Here is a 24537-nt window from a genome sequence, read left to right as displayed (position 1 = left end):
GCGAGTGAGACAAAAAATAAAGCCAAAAAATAAAATAAACAAGTAAATAACAGGGTGACAATGTGGTAAAAAATGAAAACATGGTAAAAATCATGTGAGGGCTTTTCTTTTTCTGAATTGCTTTTTAAAACTTTCTGTTGGGTTTGGGAAAGAGGGACAAACTGTGCTTTTGGAAGCACTATTAGTTGGGTTTATGGAAGGAGGAGGGTATGTCAGTCAATGAGACACCTGAGCTCTCGCTCCTCCTCCTGTTTTAGGGCGTACACCCACCCCATCCCTAACCCCAACCCCCAGTGACATCACTCGTAGAAGAAGTGCAAGGAAGGGGGAGCTGGAGCTCAAGCTCCCCCTTGCTGGAGCTCAGCTCTGCCCAAGTGGCTCTGCAGTGAGCACCACTTGCAGTCAATTGGTCTGTCATTCAGTCAGTTAACAGCGACCTCTGGTGGATTTATACGAGAACATCAGGCGTGTATGGCACTTGCGAGAGAAATTTAAGATCTGAAAAAGCGTACACAGCAGCCTCTGATAGATTCGTGAAAACAAAAACTGCAAAAAACGTTGCTCCTAGGATATATTTGGCGCTCTCCAGAAATGTATATAGGGGTACGTTTTCAGAAGGAGCCTGGGTTGGAAGTTTACCAGAGGGAATCTATACTAATAATACTAATACGTATCTTATCAGACAAAAATATTAGCCCCCCTGTGAAACGTAAATTCTTTTCAAAATATTTCAATACAACTGATGACAAACAGAGAGGTTTTAAACAGTTTTTATAACTAATATTTAATAACTAGTTTTTTTGTCTTTGCCACTGTGACAAACTTTTACTAGTTATTTTTCAAGATACTAGTATTCAGCTTAAAGTGCAATTTAAAGGCCTAACTCCATTAATTTGGTTAAGTGGGCAAGTTAAGTTGGGAGGTCATTGGACAACTGTGTTGTGTTATGTAGCAAATTGGAGAAAAATCTTTTTTTAATATAAAAACTGCTTATATTCCAGCTAAACTAACAGAAATAAGACTTTCTCTAGAAGAAAAAAAATGGAAAATGTGAACTGTGAAAATATACTTTTTCTGTTTCTTTTTTTAACCAAATTTAGCTTTCAATTGTAAGTTTAAACACTTCAAAAGTGATTAAATGTGCAACATAAAACAAAACTGGCTAAGTAGTTTGTTTCCTGTAAACCAGTAAATGAATGTTTGTACAGTACTTGCCTGTATGCTTGCATGACATTTACCGAACAATCTGTATTCTTCTTTCCTCTTCCTGTGTCTTCTCAGCTGAAAGGTAGGATGCTGTCTTTCCTCTTCAACTTTTTTTTTGACTATTTGTAAACGCTGAAAAATGTATGCACTCTTAGAAATAAGGATTTTAAAATGATTTTAGAAACTAAGATGATTTCGTGAAGAACCATTAACATATATGGGTAATGAAAAGGTTCTTTATATTCGAAAAATATCAAGATTATGAAAATATTGACAATTAATTTGTTCTATGAAGAACTTTTCACTAAAAGAAGATCATTCTACAGAATTATTATAGAATACCCCTAATTGGTTTGTCCTGGCACCTTTACTGTTAACAGTGAGCTGTGTGTTCAAAGGTGTGTTGTCAAAAATGTAAATTTACACACAATTTACTCCAAACTTGTTTAAGTTTCTTTTTATCTGAACACAAGATATTTTGGGTGGGAAGATATTTTGGGAAGATATTTTGAAGAATGTTGGTATCCAGTTAATGGTCCCCATTGACTTCTATAACAGAGGAAAAATGCCATAGAGGTCAATAGGGACTAACAATAATTTGGTTGCCCATGTTCCTCAGGATATCTTCTTTTGTGTTCATCTAAAGAAAGAAATGCATAAAGGCTTGGAAAATGTGCTGGGTGAGTAAATAATTAAGAAGAAATCTAATTTATTTTGATCATTTTTTTGTTGTTGTTTTGGTAACCTGGAAATTTTGCTAATTTGTTTTTTTACATTTTATTCCTTTTATGTAATAATATTTCTTTGTTTTCAGTTTTTAAGTAAAAGTTGTTAAATGTTTATTGAATTATGACCTACCCCCCTCTCCTTTCTTGTTTTATATTTTGAAATGTAATGTAAATTTAGTGTCATTATATATCAGTATATAGGTTTTCACAAACAGCACATTTCCTTTAGCAGTTCAGAATAGTTGCTTGTATAAATGCACTGTGTTTAATGTCTCTTATTAACTTTAATTATAGCTACTCAATTATAAATGCTGCCGTAATGCAATGATTACCGTCTTTGTGTCCATAGCCGTGTGTTTCCATGTCTTCTTTGTGGCCGAGCTGTGTATAATTATGCTACTCAGACTCATTGTGCTTTTCCTGTTTCAGAAACCATATGCGTGTCAGATCCCAGGATGCACCAAGCGCTACACAGACCCCAGTTCCCTCCGCAAGCACGTGAAGATCCACTCTGCCAAAGAGCAGCAGGTGCGTCGAAAGGTACGGATACAAACGCACATCCAGAAATTCCCACGTACAAATCATCAGCGCATCAGAGTACAATTAGCTTTTTGGCTCTTGCAGAAAGATGGCTTGTAGATATTTTTCATGGTCGGTTGTGTCTTTTTCACGGCTTGGTGCAGTTGGTTCTACTTAGGTTTGTCTTTGAAAATCATTTCCCCAACAATAGATCAACTCCGACCACATTTCAGCATCTACATGGTGAAGAGTGCATTCCTCATTAAAGTTGGTAATTATAAGCAGAATGGTCTTATTGTTGCACCGCTTTAAACGACAGCTGACTGATGCGTTCTTCTTACTTGCTGTTGTAAGCGGAAACACATGTGAGCGTGTACCATTGGTAATAATCTGTGCAGCACTATACCCCAGTGGCCAGATGTTGTGGGCCTATGTCAAACAAACACTCCCACTCCATCTATCGCAAGCGACGCCTGTTGTAGCAAAGCACCAAGGCTCCATTACGCTTGACAAATGGCTGGGAGATTTACACAAAAATCTCAACTGCAAGACGTGCGGTTTGCGCTCTTTTGTAATGTTCGAGAGCTGCAGCCCGTTCGAGGGTAATTAAAATGTGTTTGTTTTGTGTCTAATTCACGAGTTTGCGAGCTTTTAGTTTGAAAATGGTAATTGCAGTGGAATTAAAATGACATAACGCATTCAAGTTGCATGTCACGGCTCATTTCGGCTATTGTTTATTGCAAAGAATCGTCTCCAGATTCGGTCCACTCATCACGGATTCATGTGACCGAAGATAATTTTCCAGTTAAACATAATTCCATGCTACAATCCGAGCTTTCAAAGTCAGTCTAAAAGCCCTAAATACATATGACTCCCCAAACTCTAAACAAATGTCACATGTAATGCATGATTACTCCCAGATCTTTGATTTTGGAAAAATAAGTCTTGCATGCTAATCTCACCAGCAGAGGAGACCTCTCCACCTCTCTTTAGCCACAAACGTGGCGTCCTAACCTGCACTCGGGACGATGGATGTGTCTGTGGGGTATGTTCTTCCCCTCATCCCCTCATGTTTCCAATCAAAGGTTCTTGTTTGTGGTGAAAAAACGTTCCTTTCTAAGCTCGTCATTTTTTATGCCGGATAGAAGGGGAAGATTGATGTGTCTTCTTTATTGAAGGCTTTTGTTTGGGCCTGATCCAGTTTACAAAAGTGTGCCTCTCCTCATTTTACACCATCTCACTCAGCAACAGATGATCCACGGGTTTTAAACATAATTGCCTCCATTCATGTTTTGATATTTGAATATTGTTTACTTTATCGCTCGTGTCTCTTTTTGATTGACAGCTTAGGGCCTGCCCCCATTTAGAATCAGATGCTCTGAGTGAATGTCTGTCAATCCAGCATCTACATGGCTCCGCCCCTTCCCAGCATTCCCACTGCCCTGCCAGCTCTCAGCACTCTCTGAATGGGAAAGAAGGTCGTTCCCCAGCACTCGGGCAGGAGATGTTCACGGGTAAGCCTTACATTATTCTTTATATGCACTGTTTTTGATGGTGATGTGAAGCAGGTGTGGTATAAAGAAGAAATCAGACTGAAAAGAGGAATGAGTGTTTAGTTTAATTAGTGGATTTTAATTGTGATTTATTGGCACTTGATAACACAAGCATCTCTGTTATTTTTGCTCATACCATACGAATTAAACTTGGGCTCAGGCTTTGCTTGTACTACAAACACAATGATAGCTCATGTTATTTGGCTTATTACTATTTCAGTTGCTTAGCCTGATGGATATTAAAACTGCCCACACAGCTTTTGGCCTTTAAGCAACAATATAAAACCATTCAGGGGTCCATTTCCCAAAAAGTTAACTAAAATCATTACAAATCTAATTTTGGTGATTTGTGGCCCATCGTTCTAAGTTCCAATGAACATTTGCAAACAGTGTCGCAAACTTGTTGCAAAAGCTAGCAATGTAGTTAGAAGCAAACAGTAGTTCCTGGTTGTGTTGTATTGTGAGTTATCCTCTCTATGCCCTATTCCTTTGAATTGACTATCTCTTTAAATTCTTTTGAAACTATCCACTTTCAATAATTAAGTAATTTTTTAATACTGTTCCGTTTTAACAATCATCAAACTGACAATTGTGCTCCCTTCTTAGTGCACTATGACAGCATTTATACCATTTTGAACACAGCTGTGGCTTCAGAATAAAGGTGACTTTCAAGATTTACAAGCAAAAATCTCATACATTTCTGAAGCTTGGGAAAGCAAAACATATGCATTAATGACTTTAATATTTAAAACATAGACCTATTTACACTGTTTTCATTTATGCAACATTTCTGCATAGATTTGAGTATAATGTCAAATTGTTTTTAATTAATTTAAATAAAATATTCATTCATTAATAAATGGCTTCGGCCCTTATTTATCAGGGGTCACCACAGCGCAATGAACTATTCCAGCATGTGTTTTACACAGCGGATGCCCTTCCAGCTGCAACCCATCATTGGGAAACACCTATACACACTCATTCACACACACACTCATACACTACAGCCAGTTTAGATAATCTAATTCACCTATAACGCATGTCTTTGGACTGTGAAATAAAACAAGAGCACCCGGAGAGAACCCACATGAACACTGGAAAAACAAACAAACAAACTCCACACAGAAATGCCGACTGGCCTAGCCAGGACTCGAACCATTGATCTTGTTGTTGTGAGGTGACAGTGCTAACCACTGAGCAACCATATTGCCTTAAATAAAATAACTTTTCTAAAATTGACTTTGTGAAACCAAATGTAATTTGTAAAAATAAATAAAAGAAAATATATATTTTTACATGTCATTGAATGGCCAGATCTCTGATTTATATTAAATTAGGCTACATGTTCTTGTGAGTAGTTTTATGTTTCGTTTACGCTAGTTACAATAGTAAACTGCAAAAAACTTCCAAGCAATCACCTAGCAATGCACCTAAAAAGAACTCAGCTATGCTCTAGCAGTGGCTCTATTAACTACTACCCAGAATTCCCTAGCTACTACCTGGTAGTGCCTCAAGTAACTACCCAGATTTCATTAGCAAATACCTAGCAGTACCTCAAAACACCCTGTGGTGACCACAAAGCAACTGCTGAAAACTCTCTTGCAACCACCTAGCAATGCCCTGGGTAACTATTCAGAACACCCCAGCAACAACCTAGAGATAACTACTCAGAATTTACTAATCAATCAATAGCCTGAGTAACTGACAATAGCACCCTAACAACCACCTTGCAGTAGGGCTGGGAAATTTGGCCTAAAATCAAAATTTCGATTAATTGAACATTTTAACTCGATTATGATTAATGAACGATTATTTTATTTATTTATTTATTTTGCCCTCATAGTTCACTGACAAGTTTTATTAGACGTCCAATCATCGTCAATGTAGTGCAAGGCTCAAGAATGAGTTCATCGTCCTACTTGACCAGAGATTGGATGTGGCTGCAAAGAGGCCGCAGAAGTAGAAATCAGCCACAGCCTTTAACTAGGCGGGGTCACGTGACATGTAGGGAAAGTAATTGAAAAAAATCGTCCTGGAAAAAATAGATCGATTATGGATTCTGAATGTCGATTTCGATGACTTTTCGATTAATCACCCAGCCCTACCTTGCAGTGTTTTTCGTAACTACCCAGTAACTCCAGCCGCTTGTTAAGTGTTATGTCACTTGAAGCAGCTTCCGCAGACTCAACAAATGTTAATAATAAATGTTTACAAAGTGAAATCCCGAATCGCAATATATATACATATATTTATATTTATATATATATATATATATATATATATATATATATATATATATATATATATATATATATATGTATATGTATATGTATGTGTGTGTGTGTGTGTGTGTGTGTGTGTGTGTGTGGGTGTGTGTGTGTATAAAATGAATCAATTTTATTAATCAATTAATTAATTCATTAATTAATCTGAAAATTATGCATATATATACGTACATACATACATACATATATATATACGTATGTATGTATGTGTGTATGTATGTTGTATGTATGTATGTATAGATATATATATATGTATGTATGTATACTATATATCCATGCCTAATATCCGATGGCCAGAAATTGATTCATTTTTTATAAATTGTAAAAATATTGGTGTCTGTGATGCAGCAAGTTCAGAGACTGTTGTGTACACCATGATTTTACTGTATATAAAATTAACTTTAATGTGTAATATGACTAAAAGGTGGTCATAAACAAATGTTTTCTCAATTCAAATGAGTGGCGGCTTGGACCCGGAAACAGTATTCATACTGTATGTCACCCCTTAACAAGAGGACAGCAACACCTAGCATTGTGATGAAAGTTTTAGATGGTCGTCCATCATATTTGGAATCTCAGATCAGGAGTTAATATGTTTAAATAATCCCACTAATAATATTTTTGAAAAAATCCAAAATGTACATAAACGATTCGGCAGATTATGTTGATTGTAACATTATACTTTAACTTGTGAGATGAACTGCAGCCTTCCGAAGCGTGAGAGAAGCGATTGTATGTCTTGGTCTTTAGCATCCATTAGTGCTTGTTTTTGTAGGAGCATATGTGCTGTCTAATTTATGTATCCTAAGATGTTTGTAGAGATGGGTAGAGGATTGTTCCCTCCACCCTAACGTTTTTACCAAAACCCAGATGTGTTTAAGTGTACGTTCACTTTGCAGAACCATTTATGTGATCCAAAACCAATAAGCTACAATTTAACAGCTCAAATGGACATGACAGAATAAAGGGGATTGTAATGTTATGAAGACCATATGCTATGATAATATTGCAAACAGCTGCAATGCACGATCTGCGTTCGATGTGAATTTTCCCATGCTACTTCCAATGTTATGCAATTCGAGCTAAATCGAAGCTAGAGGACACTTACCTTAAAATACCCAGTGATGACTCATGACTCTTTGATTTTGGAGATGGAGGTCAGAGGTTAAAGTGTTGCATGTTTTGTTTTTCTGCTTGTTTTGTATTAGTTAAACCGCAGTAGTTACAGCCCTCCCTGTGAGTAATTTTTCTTGTTCTTTGGCTTGTTCTTGTCTAAATGCTGAACATACTGTAGTGCAATAGATAGAAGAGGAGATTCGAGAAAACATGCTGTTGTAAACCTTGATGTCATCGTTTTTTTATTTCATGGAACACAGCGTTCAGAAAGTTTCCTTTCTGTGTTGCACTTTACAAAATGGACAGTTTACGAAAAATGGGCACTAAAGCTTTCAGGCTTTATGAATGTTATCCATTTGACGACATCACTGTATTCTCAAACCAGATGATAGCTTTGTGTGAGAAACAGACCAAAATTTGTTTCATCACTGATAATCTTTATTTTCAGATCTCAGCATGCACCAACGATAAGCAGTGCGTGTAAAGTGCTGATGTCAGCTATTTTACTTCACTATTGCTTTTCATTTTAGAGTGAAATGTAATTTTGCACTTATTTAAATCATTGTTTTGATTCAATAGTCTTATTTAGTTGTAATATTTATATATGATTATTGTTATGTTTATCATTAAATGGAATATTGAAGGATCATAGACCCCCCTCTTTCAGCGACGGTTAGTTCTTGTGCTCTATGAATGTGTCTCTCATTATACACATGTGACAAACTTCACCAATTGATAAAAGTGAAGGAACAAAAAAATCCTCGAGAGAAACCAGGCTCAGTTGGGCATGACCATTTTTTTCCTTTGACCAAACTTCCTGTGCAGTCTAACATTTTAAGTGTTAGATCATTTATATATATATATATATATATATATATATATATATATATATATATATATATATATATGTATATATATATATATGTGTGTGTGTGTATATATATATATATATATATATACATGTATATATATGTATATATATGTATATATATATATATATATATATATATATATATATATATATATATATATACATATATATATATATATATATATATATATATATATATATATATATATATATATATATATATATATATATATATATATATATATACATGTATATATATGTATGTATGTATGTATATGTATGTATGTATGTATGTATGTATATATATGTATGTATGTATGTATAATAAATAATAATAATAAATAAATTGACCCTTAGATAGCAAACTGTTAAAGGGATAGTTGTTCACCCAGAAATAAAAACTATAGCCCTAAAGAAAAGAATGAGATAACCATCTGACATTAATTGTATGTGTGAGTTTTGTTTACAGATGGGGATATTTTAGCTCGACCAAGAGTCTAAAAAACCATTTATGTCCACTAAGAAGAATGGAGATGCCACTTGCTGTCATGTCCCCTACGCATGGACCCTTTTCACAAATCTGTTATGACACGTTTAAGAGCCATCAGAATCTTAAATGCTTGAAAGTTTTTCATATTTTGATTTTTAAAAGAAGTATGTACATTTATATGCATTTATGAATGTATTATATCATCTTTGCGTCAAATTACAAAAAACTAATTACTGTTTATGCGAGGTGTTTCTAATGCAGCATCTATGGGGCTGAGCGTAAATTTGACGTTATTCTCTCCTCTGGCTGCCGTCAGTCTCACAATATTTTTCTCGATAACACCATCATGGTGTTTTTCTTTTATTGTTTCAGTAAATAGGGTTGTAAAAAATTATTTGTTGTACTCTCCCATTCACTGCGTTCTAAGTTTACCCAACTATGACGCCTTCCGCTACTGAGAAACCCAGAAAAGTGAAAAGGGTCTATTAAAACTAAGATAAAGGAATCAGATCTTTAGTGGTTTAAAGTGATATAATGAATTGGAGTTATACTGTTATTCCGCACTAACTGGACATACTGTATGTCGTTCTTCCACATTTGAGAAATAATTTTTATACTGACACATATACCTTTATACTGAAAAATTTTTATCTCCTTAGAATTGAGAAGCGTTTGTTGTTTATCTTCAATTAAATAAAAATATAAAATATATTGTTCACAATCCAAATAAAAAAAAATCTTAGTACTCAAAATTTGAAAATATGGTTCTTCGTCTCAAGGCCTCTGTTATTCTCACTCATGTGGTTTTAAAGCATTTATCAAATGTTCTTTTTTGTGTTCAACAGAAGAAAGAATCTCAATAAGATTTAAACAGGTGAAGGATGAGTAAAAGATGGCAGAAACTTATAACTTATTTTGTGATTTGGCTGAAGTGATTTATAAAAGATCACTGCCAAACAAATTATTTTTTGTCAGACAACACATTTTTAGCTTTAGAGTTTCAATCGCTATATGAATAAATGAAATAACGAATAAATGAATGAATGCTTATTAACAGCAGTGTTGTATTATTATTAACAGCACTTCCAACAACAACCTAGATTTTTCCATGTGGTCCCTCATCCAGGTATACCATTATATCCAGGTATGAGCCAGGCTCAACCCTGCTTAGCTACAGTGTGTCTTGGGCTACAGAGTGAAATGTCTGTAAAATATTTGACTGTAATTACACAGAAACACCAAAAATTGTGTGATTAGTAATTTAGACAACTGTTGAACAACAAATAGCAGCAATTTTATTTGAGAAATTGTTTTAAGAGCAGAGATTGAGGCAGGAGAAAGGTAAAACAGACCTTAGACGTCGGTGTGAGAGTAATTTGAAGGACGGTTGCAGAACTGCCCTTCATTAAAGCATCTTTGTGCAAAACACACTTTGCACTGCAACAGTTTAAATCGCCCACAACGTGTGCCAGGGAAAAATCGGCATCCTGGCTTACACCAGCTCGCATTCACTCAGTTCAAAGAGGAGAAGCTGTTGGTGCTTCAGTGTGTAAATGTCTTTAGCCTGAAGGACCTTTTATGTTACTGTGGCTGTTTGTTCTTGTTTAGAGGAGAAGTTGTGGTTGGGTCTGGCCAAGATGCCTGCATTTAATGTTCTTGATTTTTCTGCCTCTTCATATACGCTTTGTTCTGGGGCCAGTAGAAGAGAAAAAGCAAAGTGGAGAGTGGGTACCTCTGTTATTTTGTAATTTGCACATGTAAAGTGCGCTCTGATCCTATGTTGTGCCTTTGTGTAGGTTGTATTTGGCTACTTCATACAATTTTGCATTGATTCTCTGTGGCTGCTTATTTGAGTTTGAAAATTATGTGTTTTCATAAGATGGTTACCGGCTCCTGAATTTTTTACCTGGATGATCTATAGCAGAGGTACCCAAAGTCATCCTGGAAAGCCAGCGTCCATTGTAGTTTGGCACCAACTTCCTTCAACACGCCTGCCTGGAAGATTCTAGTATACCTATAAAGAGCTTGATTAACTGGTTTAGGAGTGTTTAACTGGGGTTGGAATTAAAATATGCAGAAAACTGTCCCTCCAGGATTGAGTTTAGGCACCCTTATCTACAGGTAACCACACCCAAAAGGATTCGCAAACATTTGCAGAAGTACAGGTCATTTTAATAATTGTATTTGTGAACTGAAATAATAATCTCTTTTATTTTGTTAAAATCATATATTTAAAGGGTTCACAAACTTTAAATTATATATATAAATACACTGCAAAAAAATTCTGTTATTTCACCTTTTTTCCGGCATCTGGGGTACCGAAAAAATGGTAAAATTACGGTCGTTAAATTACAGAAACTTGCCGTAAAATAACACACGTTAAATTACAGAAATTTCCTTAAACTTAAATTTCCAGTCAATTTCTGTAATTTAACGTCTGTTATTTTATACTAAATTTCTGTAATTTAACATCTGTTATTTTATGGTAACTTTCTGTAATTTAACGTCTGTTATTTTATTGTAAATTTCTGTAGTTTGATGTCTGATATTTTACTGTAAATTAAGAAAGAGAGAGATTTTAAAAAATTCTTCAAGATAAATTGACATAAATTCTCGGTATCCTTAGTATTTATGTATTTTTGTATTTTGTATTTTGTCTTTATTACATTTATTTCAAGGTTTTACAATCAATAAAACCCCAATACCCAAAACTTCTATCAAACACTAATTCACATTCCACAACTTCAGACATCCAAAGCTTCAAAAACACCTCCCAGATATCACACAATTCTGAGGATTTTTTCCTTATTATATACAGATGAAGTCAGAATTATTACAATTTCTCATCCAAAGTCTAATGGAGAGGCGATTATCATTTTTCCAACATAAAGCAATACAACGTCTTGTTTGTGTTAAACATAAATCAATCAAATTTCTTTCTTTAGTAGACAAAGCACAGCTGTCTTCATACATATTCAATATATAAAATCCAGGACTTAAAGGAATTGGAATGAAAATAAATTGAGAAATATATTGAGTCACCTCCACCTCATATTTTTGTACCTCCTCACATTCCCACACACAATAAAAAATGATCAGGGATATTAGGGTTGCATTTATTTAATCATACAGGAGTAACATAAGTTTTCTATACCCAATTATATTGAAGCAGTCTCAATCGGGAATTCAATGTGCATTCAAGCTTATTGTATTCCAGTACTCTAGTAGAATATCCATTTTTGTATCTTGAATCCCTGCTAGTCTTTTGTTTTTAGAGTTTGAAGAGATGATTTTCTCTTAATATGTTATAGAATTGTGTAATTCGCCCTTTGATGGAACTTTTTAGATGTATTTTTTGTATTACTAAACTAGGTTTGATTAAAATGTTAATATTTTTTATTGTCAAAAGTTCTGATGACATTTTTTTTCAAGCAAAAGCTAATTTTCTTTTAATAATTATCTATATTTGGTTTTGTAATTCATTTTTATCCTGACCATATTTTATCTTGACCTTTGTGTACTGTATAGCTTTTTAAAGGAAAAATTGTTACAGACATACAAACTGTTAATGAAGTAACAGGGAAAATGCCAATTAAATATGCATACAAACTGATCAATACTCAGATTATCTGGAAATTCTTGCCCACTCTTAGCCATTAGAGTGTAATTCTGCATTTTGGTTCATTCTCTCCTCTCCCTCCAGCAGATAACAACTAAAGCAATCATGGCCATTACTTGCTGAACGCTTCCCAGTCTGGTAGCAGATGTTAGGGCTAAAGGGGAAAGCATTTAAGGACTTTGATTGATGATTTCGAGTAATGAATCAAGTTTGTAACCAGTTCAGAAAACTGTCAGATAGGCCCCGCTTCCACCATAAAGCAGTTGGAGAGGAACACAAAGAGAAGTAATGCTGGGAAGAGCCGTCAACGACTGTCAAGGCACAGCCGTCCCTCCAGAGGCCTTCTGGGAAAACAATTACTGGGCAAATTCAGAGGAGCACTTTAACATTAGCAACCAGGAACAGTGTCCGCCTGTCAGTCTCTCAGGCTGCACAAGAAGCCCAGGGATTGAAGAAGCCCCTTTACAGAACAAGCAACTATCATTTTATCTGGCCTGGTTTGCGTACAGTAGTATAATCTATGATGAGATGACATTTGGAGCTCTGATCTATGCTGTTATTTCCATTATAAACTGCAGCTGGAGTTGATGTGTCTGCCGTTTTTCATTTCAAGGTTGTGTGTCTTTGGCTAAAGATCCAGCTTACCTGTTCTAGTTATTTCTGAATGAGTAGCTTAAAGCAGATCTGCCTTTATTCATTCGTTTTGAAGTTCTGTATCATTAAAGTAAATTAATCATTAGCTATCTTACCATCCAGGTATTTTTATGCGCAGTTTGGATATGCGCATAAAAATGATTGATGCAAATGCCAAGATGCGCATAAGTTTTGAAAATGCGCATAAAAACCATATGCGCATAACTGAGTAGGATAAACTTTTTATTCAATTAGAAAAAAATGCATGTAAACTACGATGGAAACACTTTTAGCGAACAAATTTCAGTATGCGCATTAAAAAAGTCATGTGATTTTGTTATAAGAGATCATGTGATGATAAAAATGTGTATGACTGGACAAACCAGCAGGCTGAGCACATTGTGAAACATCTAAAATGTTCTTTTGTTCATTCTAAGTTGCCGTATCCATTTGCGTATTAGTGTTATTATATTATTAAAGAGCTTCAGAAGATTCCATCTTTACTGTTGATATTTGGCACCAGTTAATCAGGAAGTGATGATTTTGTTCTCTTTGACTCGTTGGATGGAAACGCTGCTTTATTCGCATGTCTGTTATGCGATAATCCTGCTTTTTCCTGCATCTTTGGATATAAACATGGCTATTGACTTGCATTCAAAAAATTACTTGTGTTAGGAAATGTATTTTGAATTAATTATTTGCTTAAATTAATCATTGACTCGTTTTTAAAGATGTCACTTGTTTTGAATGCAGTGTTGGGGAAAGTAACTATTAAAAATGCATTACAATATTGAGTTACTTCCCAAAAAAGTAACTAGTTGCGTTACTTTTTATGGTAAGTAATGCGTTAGGTTACTGTTGAGTTACTTTTGTGTTACTTTTTATTGCCTGGCTGAGGCTTGATCTCTTTCAGAACTTTTTTTTTTTCTTTTTTAAAAGAGGAGCTCTGCAATTAACAACACTCTATTGACCTTATTCCTCAATGCGGAAGTGCGCTCATTTTTGCGATTGTTTTAGAACTTCCGATTCAGCTGCCTATGGGAGAAATGACTAGGAATAATAAACTGCAGAAAACAGTCAAACTACTTACTCTACAAAAAAGTGTTTGCATGACAATACAGAAAAAGTAGAATAATTAATAACAAAATATCAGTTTGCAACACCAAGCAGCAAAACAAGCTGTTTTTAACATCTAAAAATGAATGGAAGTGAATGAGACCCTAAGTCTCGAGCCAAAATGATTCAAATGGCTGCGCCCGCTCGTACGTGGAGAATAAGGTGAATAGCCTACATCTACATTTACCTTTAAAAAACACATCCAAAAAAACGTTTTAGGATAATGTTATCTGAGAACTTTCGAGAGCTGACCCCAGTGCTCATGTGTTTGCTACTTCTGTACTATTTATATAAAGTAAAATCAGTGACCATTGAGACTATAATCCTCTTTTCCTTTTCTTTGATGCGTTCAAAATAATGAACACAATTTTGTATTGACTGCGTGATTCAGTGTGACTACTTTAATTTTAATTCAGCAGTTTATTTTTAAAAGCTAATTAATGAAACTAAAAAGCAACACGCTTTACATTTTAAAAAGTAACAAACATTTTATTACCGATTTTTTTAAAAGTAATGCAATACTTTGGGGCGACATGGTGGCGCAGTGGGTAGCGCTGTCGCCTCACAGCAAGAAGGTCACTGGATTGAGCACCGGCTAGGTCAGTTGGCGTTTCTGTGTGGAGTGTGCATGTTCTCCCCGTGTTGGCGTGGGTTTCCTCCAGGTGTTCTGGTTTCCCCCACAGTCCAAAGACGTGCTATAGGTGAATTGGGTAAGCTAATTGTCCATAGCGTATGTCTTGGTCCTCCAGATTTGGGGTTGAGCGTTGGCATAACAACCCAACTCATAAAAAACTATGTTAAGAAGTAAAGTTTATTTATAAACTAATTTCGAGAGGATCATGTGCTTTTGATCCAATTTATGATTCACCAGTCAGACAATTCATAAACCACTATAAATACACCAAGTTCCATTTAATAGCCGTATTCTTTTTGAAGAATCCCCCCTTCCACCCCTACTCCTCCTCCTTTCCTAGATGGGTGGCACTGTGGCCCAGTGGTTAGCACTGTTGCCTCACAGCAAGAACGTCACTGGTTCTAGTCCTTACCAAGCTAGCCAATGATTCTGTGTGGAGTTTACACTCCCCTTCTCCCCATGCTCACGTGGGTTTCCCCCGGGTTCCCCAGGTTCCTCCCACCGTCCAAAAACATGGAACTTAAGATAATTGACTAATCCAAATTGGCACCATAGACATGCCCCTAGTAAGTAGTTATCTCTTAAGAGCAATCACTATCTGTTTATTAGTTACTACAGCAGGGGAGTTCTCGAGATCTACCTGAGCTCAAACTCCCCTCTTGTCTTGCAAACTGGAGGGAGCCCTGGGCTCGAGGATCTTATGAGCTCAGGACTCTCCCGGGACAGCATACCAAAAAGGCTTTATAATCAATCATCAGCTAAGTGTGAGCTCTTGAAACACAATTATGCTGTGGCTAAATATCAACTTCGATATAAATGGCCCTGGGAGTAATGCGTTACTTTACTTGTTACTTAGAAAAGTAAGATTATTACTTAACTCACATTACTTGTAATGCGTTACCACCAACACTGTTTGTATGTATCAGTGAATTTTAAATAAATCCTGAGTAAATGAATAATTAATTGACTTTTAAAGATATTCACTTGTTTAATTTGGAAATAAATCACTCGCTTGAGTAAATGAACCGCCAACTCACCTTTAAAGGCATTCACATACTTTGTTTGAAAATAGATGAGTGTTTTTGAGTGAATATTTGTGTGAAGAATTCATTTATTCACCAATAAAGAACATCTATCAAGGATGTTAAAAACAACATCCCTCAGTCAAATCCATTCTGCACGACAACATTAATCATGTACAGTAAATTGCTAACAGCAAAAAACAGGAACAGTTAATTTAATCCAAAGGGCCTTGGTGTGTTTGTGTTGTCATAACAAGTGCCTGTTGCCATTAAGAGTTGTTTGTGGAGATTTAATTTGGTCAATGTGCCGCTCTTGAGGTTTATCAGGCATGTTTTGCACATTAGTTTTGTTTGTCTTCCAGGCCTGTACGCCGGCTCCAGCACGACACACAATGGAGCCCCACTTGAGTTGCTCTCTTCTGGACCCGACTTGCCGCCCAGGCAGCCCCGCATGGACCGTGACATTGGCAGCCCCCATCATCTCTCCCCGCTGTCCGGCCTCGAAAACACCCGAGAAGGGTAAGTATTGAACCCGTCGAGCATCACTTTTACTCCCAGTTGCTTTGACATATATTTAGGGCGGAGTAGCTCAATGTAGATGATGTCAGGGGTTGTCATCAGTTATGGATATCACTGTAGTCATAGTTACACACACTGGGACTGTTCCAATTAGTGAGCTGTCACTAAAAGGCTGTTCCAAGAGATATCTCCTTTTGACCCGATTCCACAAATGCAATTCCCTAATTCACTATGATGTTCTAGAGTGATCCATCCAGGATGTCTGAGTTAGAAAACATGGACTTTTCAAAATAAATGACAAAAGTTAAACTCACTTAGTAATCACTACTGAATGAATCATGAATCAGTTGAGTGAATGATTCATGAGCGTACTCATAGCCTGTTGATTCTTTATGGAATGACTCTTTGGCTGAAATCAAAATAACATACCAGCATACTAGTTTTACTAGTTTTGCCATAAAAGGAATTAATAAGTAGTGTGCTATTCTTAGCCATTGTTGTTGAATAAATCGGTTGAGTTGTTGACTCATTTACAAAGTCAATCGATGCGCATCACACATAATATACTGTATAGTCAAAACTTCACAACTATTAAAATTCTATTAAACAGAATGTGGAAACCAGTATGTAAGCTGAGTAGTATGCCCGGATACTTAGTATTTGAAACCAGTTGGTGAGATGATCTACTCAGTGCTTACTTTGAGCAGGATCTTGCCGGATTCTGTTCCGGAAAATGTCAGATATTTGTGTTTTGCATTTCAGTATTTATTTTAATAGATCATGTGTTAACTTTTGCATGGTGAACACCTACATGTGTGTGTGAGAGTGAGATAGACAGGGAGGTCTGTGTGGATTGTGTGTACGCACACACACACACACGACAGTAGTCACCATGCGAAAGTTAAAGCAAAAGTCACGTTAAACTATTGACCCTCATTAACATTTTCAGCTAATCGACTTTCTTATGTTAACAATTACTCTTATTGGTTGGTGATTGTTTCGCGTGCAGTGTACAGCAAAAATGAATAATGGCATAGTGGTCTGCCTTAATAATATCTGTATTTTCATGTCAAAGAGGCACTATGTGAGTCATTTCATTATTATTTTCACTTGGCACATAATAATAATGATTGTTTATACGATTTAAGTTTGTAACTACATGTTTTATTATCCATGACTGACCTATAATGTTATATAAGGCACAAAATAATTAAAGACTGTTCAGAAATGTGATGCTCTTTTTTTGCGTTATCACCATTTAATGACGTTATGTTCCGAGAAAACTGAAGTTGTGTGGTGGACGTCGGTCACGGTAACTTTTATTTCCTGGTTTTGTTCCGGGAATTATTCATTTACAAATTAAGCACTGGATTTACTACTTCTGGTGAGATTTTTAATTGAGATTAAACGATTATTGCATCATATACCGGCCCCCTTTCCAGTTGTACGCATTTGTTGCTCTGCAAAGCTCAGTTTCACATGTAAATGACTAAAAGCATGTACTGTAATGTAACGTTTGCAGCACGGGATGTCCATCATTCATTAATGTACATTCGAATCAGTCATGTTTTTAAAAGCGCGAAAAAGATCGCATGCTGTTGTGTGTGTGCGCTCAGCCTCAGAGATGAGCAGAGCACACACATTTTAAGTCATCTTAATGTGAGCGCTTTAATGGTCAAATACATGCAAATTTGTGTCAAAACGTGGTGTTTAGTGATTATTCAAATTAACCCTCATTTATGTAATAAACAAGTTGAGAATTAAAAGACATGTGAAAGTGAAACCGTAAGTCAGAACCATACTGCTCTTAAAGAGACAGCGTGCAATATTCCTGATGCCGACTTTTTTTTATTATTTTGACTCTTGATTGAAGGACTTTTGTAGCAATAATTTAAAAAAATCTACAGTGAAGATGCTTAAAGCACAGTTTGTTTCATATTTTTATTCTATTGTATTTATTTCCCTTTTCTTATTTACAGGGAGGAAAATAACTGTATATATATAATTGAAGTCAGAATTATGAGCCCTTCTCAATTATTAGCAACCCTTCCCCCCTCCCCAATTTCTGTTGAAGATAGAAAGAAGATTTTTCTAAACAAACGCATTTCTAAACATAATAGATTTAATAACTAATTTCTGATAACTGATTTATTTTATCTTTGCCATGATGACAGTAAATAATATTTTACTAGATGCTCTTCAAGTAATCAGCTTAAAGTGCAATTCAAAGGCTTAATTAGGGTAATTAGGCAAGTCATTATATATGAGTGGTTTGTTCTGTAGACAATCCAAAACAAATATTGCTTAACTGGGAAACCTTTAAACCTGCAGGTAAAAAATATTTAAACCTGATTTTATTCTAGCCAGAATAAAACAAATAAGACTTTCTCCAGAAGAAAAAATATTAAAGGAAATATTATGAAAATTTTTTGAATCTGTTAAACATAATTTGGGAAATATTTAAAATACAAAATTCACAGGAGGGTGAATAATTTTCAACTTCAACTGTATATCCTTTTGAATAATCATGATTACCATTATGACCAAAATAATCGTAATTACAATTTTTCCCTTAATCGAGCAAGTGGGTTCGAAAATCGAACCGGGGGTTGAGGACCACTATTTTAACGAGTGAGTTGAAATCATCATCAATCAATCATTTGGACTGATTAATTGACTCGCTCGTTAATACTCATAAAGCCTTTTGATTTATTCTAGAATAAATCACTGTTTTTGAAAAAAATCATTTGTAATCGATTAAATGTCTCAATCATAAACGAGGTCGTTTTTCGCCATCTTGCGATGTACCTTCTCTGGAAAGAGTGGTGAAAAATAATTTTGAAAAATAACGAGTTTCTTATTTTAAAAACCTAATACCAGCAAAAATCACCTATTCCTATTTCTTGACGTCATAAAATTGCTTTGAAATAGCTAGTCACTCTGGGATCTTGTTACTATTTCAATGCAGCTAAGTTTTTCCTCATAACAGGAGATTTTCTTTGGTAATGTGTGCTGTTTAATGTGCTGTTCACTGTGTAAGGACCGTATTGATTTAGGGGCCTGGATTTATTTACCAGCCAAAGCACCAGCGGCAGATTTTTCCCTTGTCCATACCGAGTGTTTGTTTTAATTGTAACACTCTCTCAAAGCACACACCCTACATGCATTTGACGCATGCGTCTGCGCTCTTCCATTGCTCTGGCTTCAGTGTGTATTTATCCAGCAAATCTACATTAAACCAATGTCACCTTAACACAACATAAACCACGTCTGTGCTCTGGGCTTCAGTTTGGAGGTGTCGCTGCTATTGAAAGCAGGACCATGCTTGCCCCAAAAATAAAAAATAAAATTCGGACTCACGTCTGTTCCTCTCTGTCGTCAAGCTGTGTTTTGAGTGTTCTGGAGAAATACAATGAAGCCTAATATGTTCCTGACAGGACTGAGGCATGTTTCCTATTAAAAAAAAAACAAAAACCTGATTTCCCCCCGGACCAGCAAAGTAGAGCTGCAAATCCAATGTGTCATCAAGATGCATTATGTGTATAGTGACAAATAGAGATTCTGGAACTGAGAAAGAGATTGAAAATACATTCATTTTTATTAAGCTTTTGATTCAAATTAAATTGTTAGTTTTTTATTGTAGATAATTTGCTTAACACTGCGATTTAAGAACTTGTAAACAACATTGAATCAACAAGCTGCTTAGTCATAGCTGTTGTGAAATGATTCAAATTTTAAGTGGTTCGTCACTAAGCTGATACATATATACATGCAATTCTACTTGATCTCTGGTCAGTTTTACTAATGTGGACATATTGTAATGACATTTTCAAAACAAAAAAGGAACCAATGGCCTGAATTGATTCCCAGGTATTACAAAATGTATACAGTATATACTTTATTTATATGTTAACATATAAGGACACTAAAAGTACACTTCATGTGATTACCATTCGCAACACAGTCACTCACACCAGATTCATCAGCAGTGTTGCCAACTATTTTCAATGAAAAGGCACTAACCTTTGTTCGAAAAGTCGCTTATTGTTACTAGATTATGTCATGCATCAATTTGCATATTAATGATGTCATTACGTACAACCGTTTCTGTTTGTTTAACAGCCTGTGGTTAATAAAGGGGTATTAATATTTGCACTATGCTTTATATATGCATGTCAATTTAATTAAAGGCATTTTTGAGTACAGTAGATGTGTAGTAAATTTGTAGAAATCTCAGACATAATAAACTCAGAAGTTAAGAAATTGGTGTCACTAAAATCTCTGTAATGGTAAGAAAAAAAATAAAAGTTTAAGTTAAATGTAAAACAAAGGAGAAGCAGATTGGTTTGATTATACAATATCAGGGAAATACCTCACACTTGTGGTGATAAAACATTTACCGTCTGTATGCAGAGGAATGATCTGCTCTCAGGATGCAGGTGGGAGAGATGCCTGTGTGAGGACTGGGCTGCTTGTGAGTGCTCTGAGGCGGGGGAGGGGCTGACGGAATCACATGTGACTCTTTGAGAAGAGTAGGAATGGTACAGTACAGACATGCTAGTCTATAAAAATCTCCAGTGACACCAAAAAAGTCACTAGATTTGTTTTTTTGAAAATTTGTCCTAAATTTAAAGGCTAAATATAGTGACAAAGTTGCTAAGTTGGCAACACTGTTCATCAGACTCTACTTTTTCTTTTCAGAAATTATGAGTTATAAGAATTTCTTTGTATTCATTTATAATATAGTTGTCTATCTTGTAATACCACTTGCACTCATCAACATAGAGACTATGCTTATTACTAACTATTAACTATTTTTTACTGTCTTCAGTAGTTTGTTGTTATCCTTGTTCTGTCTCTGTTTTTTTTTTTTTTTTTGCTGTGCAGTTTCAGTGTTGACATCTTGTGGAAACAACAAATTAGTGCAAAAAAAACTAACTCTACCCATTGAAGAACTACACAAAAAAAAAATTACCTGCAAGTACTGAAGTTTACTTTTAGCTTAAACATAAGTAAAAGCCGTTTTATTAAATTAAATTCAATACATCTTTATTTCTATTGCACTTTTACAAATGTAGATTGTGAAAAAGCAGCTTAACATAGAAGTTCTTGTAAATTGAAACTGTGTCAGTCCAGTTTTCAGAGTTAAAGTTCAGTTTAGTTCAGTTCAGTGTGGTTAATTTTCACTGCTGAAAGTTCAAACACTGAAGAGCAAATCCACTGATGCGCAGCTCCACAAGTGCTTTTTAGGCCAGAAAAATATAAAAATTGACATTTTTGTTAGCATAAGCCTATTGGACACGTCAGTTTCTAGCAAAAAAATCCTACAACACACATAAAATGTGCCCAGGCTGCAGTGAGTTGTCATGTTCTTTAAAATCTATCGGAAAGGTGAGCTGTTTTTCCAGGTCACAGAAACAACGCAAAACAAGCCCAAGAAAATTAGTGAACCATTTTAAAGCTCCAAAAATAATTACAGCTACTTGGAGAGGAATGAGAGCTGAATAAAACAGCTCAGGGGATACGCATGTAACACTATACGCCATTGCACTGAAGGTCATAATGACATATTCGAGACTCTGCCTTTCACTGACACTGAAGGTCAGTGAAAGGCAGAGTCTGCGAAAATGTAAGATTATACACACCCTTCACACAACAGCATGACATGATGGTGGAACTTAACTTTTTTGTAAGTAATGAGCACGTTCCTTAGGATTACTTGCCAACCCGGACAAAGGTATATACTTCATCTGCTTCTTTATTTCAGAAACTTTCACTGTCACTTAACTCATCAATTTTCCAATTTTTATCTTCCTAAAGTTTGCAATTGTAGAGGTTAATGTCAGATAGGTTTAGGGGTATTATATTTTGGAATATTTTATCCAATCTCCCCTTTAATATGCTAAAATATACACTCACCGGCCACTTTATTAGGTACACCTTACTAGTTTCTAGTTGGACCCCATTTTGCCTTGAGAACTGACTTAATCCTCTCTGACATAGATTGAGCAAGGTACTGAAAATATTCCTCAGAGATTTTGGTCCATCTTGACATGATAGCATCACAAAGTTGCTGCAGATTTGTCGGCTGCACATCCATGATGTGAATTTCACGTTCCACCACATTCCAAAGGTGCTCTATTGGATTGAGATCTGGTGAAAGTGGAGGCCATTTGAGTACAGTGAACTTATTGTCATGTTCAAGGCTCAAACCAGTCTGAGATAATTTGCGCTTTATGACATGGTGCAGCAGAAATCGAGACTCATCACCCCAGGCAACGTTTTTCCAATCTTTTATTGTCCAATTTCGGTGAGCCTGTGCGAATTTTATAGCCTCAGTTTCGTGTTCTTAATTGATGGGAGTGGCACCCGGTGTGGCCTTCTGCTGCTGTAGCATATCTACTTTAAGGTTCGATGTGATGTGTGTTTAGAGATGCTCTTCTGCAGACCTCGGTTGTAACGCTGTAATGTTGTAACCATGTCTAAATCCCTAAATGTATTGAGTTGCTGCCCAGTGATTGGCCTATTAGAAATTTGGATTAACAAGCAGTTGGACAAGTGTACCTAATAAAGTGGCCAGTAAGTGTAACGTATTATGTACAGCTTAAGTTTTTTATTTTTTATTTTTATTTTGGGCTGGCGATATATTGTAATACATCAGTCATTATTTACATTGATATATATGTATTGTAGTTTAACTTTTTTTAAACATAATTTCATAAGCTGTTTTCTCTATGATTTAGATGGATGCTCTTTCAGGTAAAACTAAAACAACAACAATCAAACAACAAAAAAAACTAGCTGTGGATCTTGGCATACCGTATTTTATCCAGCTTGTAAGTCAAACGTCAGCTGTAATATAACCACTTCCCCTTACAGAAAACAAAAATGCCTGTCATCTTGTTTGTGGAAGTCATTAGGGTTGGGGTTCCCGGTCCAAAAAAATGCACATTCGCACATATAGCAGGCTTTATCCAGCACAACATCCCTGCCAGGACCTGCAACCAACCAGGTATGAAACATCTACTCACGTCTGACGATGGAGCATTTTGATTTACATGTTTAAAGCCTGGAGTATACACTCGGCTGCCAAAGTCAACAGCAGCTGCCGCTCTTGTTTTTCCCAAACGGTTTAGCAGGACGTTAAACATTTTGACAAAATTATCTAACTCGCTTGACTCCACTGCTGCAGCCTCTGACCTCATTGCTAAATGTGTTTACCCTGGCTGAAATGGCCCATTTAGACTCCTTTTACTTCGCAAATACTAGTGTCATTTTCTGAAGCTAATATAAAAAAATATGCCAGTGAAAATACATCCAGCGGTCTCCGTTTGAAATGGAGGCAGGCAGGAGGAGAAGCTGGAGGACCGACAGGCTTGATGGGTGGCATTGGCACATCAGCGAGCTTCATTTACGCGTTTTGTGGGGGACAGTTTTACAGTAAAATTAGAAATGGCTGATCCTGGTGTTTCTTCATTGTAACGAGAAACAGATTTTTATTAAGAAGTTTTTGAAATCTTTTTTTTTTTTCACCGAAGATACATTTATTTCAGTCATAATACAGTAAAAACAATAATGGTCTGAAATATTATTACAACTTATATTAAGTATAGGCTATGTTTCTATTTTAATATATTTTGAATTTAGCCCTCGGATGACAGCTCTTAAACGTCACATGATCCTTTAGAAATCACACTAATATTGAATGCATTGTGTCTGATATTGCATCTCTGAAATATGCAGTCTCAGCTTACATGATCAAGTACATGATCAAGGCTGCATCCAGATACTTTTGCTAATATTTGTCAGGTCAGGGATGCAAGTGGAAAAACGTGGTGTTTTTGGGACGATGAAAAATTATATATTAACATAATATTATTATTATAAATAATAATAATTAATATCTACATGACATATATTAGCACAACTATTTACATTGCAAATAAATGCTGTTCTATAATTCCTGTTCATTAACAAATCATTTTTAAGTGAATATTTTCCACATCAGTATTTACACATACTTTATGTTTAATCATCTGATAGATGATTTTATGCAATTATTAATAATAATTTTACTATATTGTTAATATAATTCATTCATTCATTTTCTTTTCGGCTTAGTCCCTTTATTAATGTGGGGTCGCCACATTGGAATGGAATGAACTGCCAACTTATCCAGCACATGTTTTACGCAGCAGATGCCCTTCCATCTGCAACCCATTACTG

At 35.6% G+C, this 24537-nt stretch overlaps 1 protein-coding gene across 1 annotated transcript in view; it reads left to right on the top strand.

Moving 5' to 3' along the window:
- LOC130233677 (zinc finger protein GLIS1) overlaps positions 1-24537 on the top strand; it is a 154902-nt gene that overhangs the window by 109179 nt on the left and 21186 nt on the right. Inside the window, exons 6-8 of the mRNA XM_056463835.1 lie at positions 2364-2474; positions 3799-3967; positions 16155-16311. Coding sequence (XP_056319810.1) covers positions 2364-2474; positions 3799-3967; positions 16155-16311 — 437 coding nt within the window. The remainder of the gene's footprint in view (positions 1-2363; positions 2475-3798; positions 3968-16154; positions 16312-24537) is intronic.

The sequence above is a fragment of the Danio aesculapii genome, chromosome 8 (genome assembly GCF_903798145.1).
Source record: "Danio aesculapii chromosome 8, fDanAes4.1, whole genome shotgun sequence".
In the NCBI taxonomy this organism is placed as follows: domain Eukaryota; kingdom Metazoa; phylum Chordata; class Actinopteri; order Cypriniformes; family Danionidae; genus Danio; species Danio aesculapii.
This window is presented reverse-complemented; position numbering and strand designations above follow the sequence as displayed.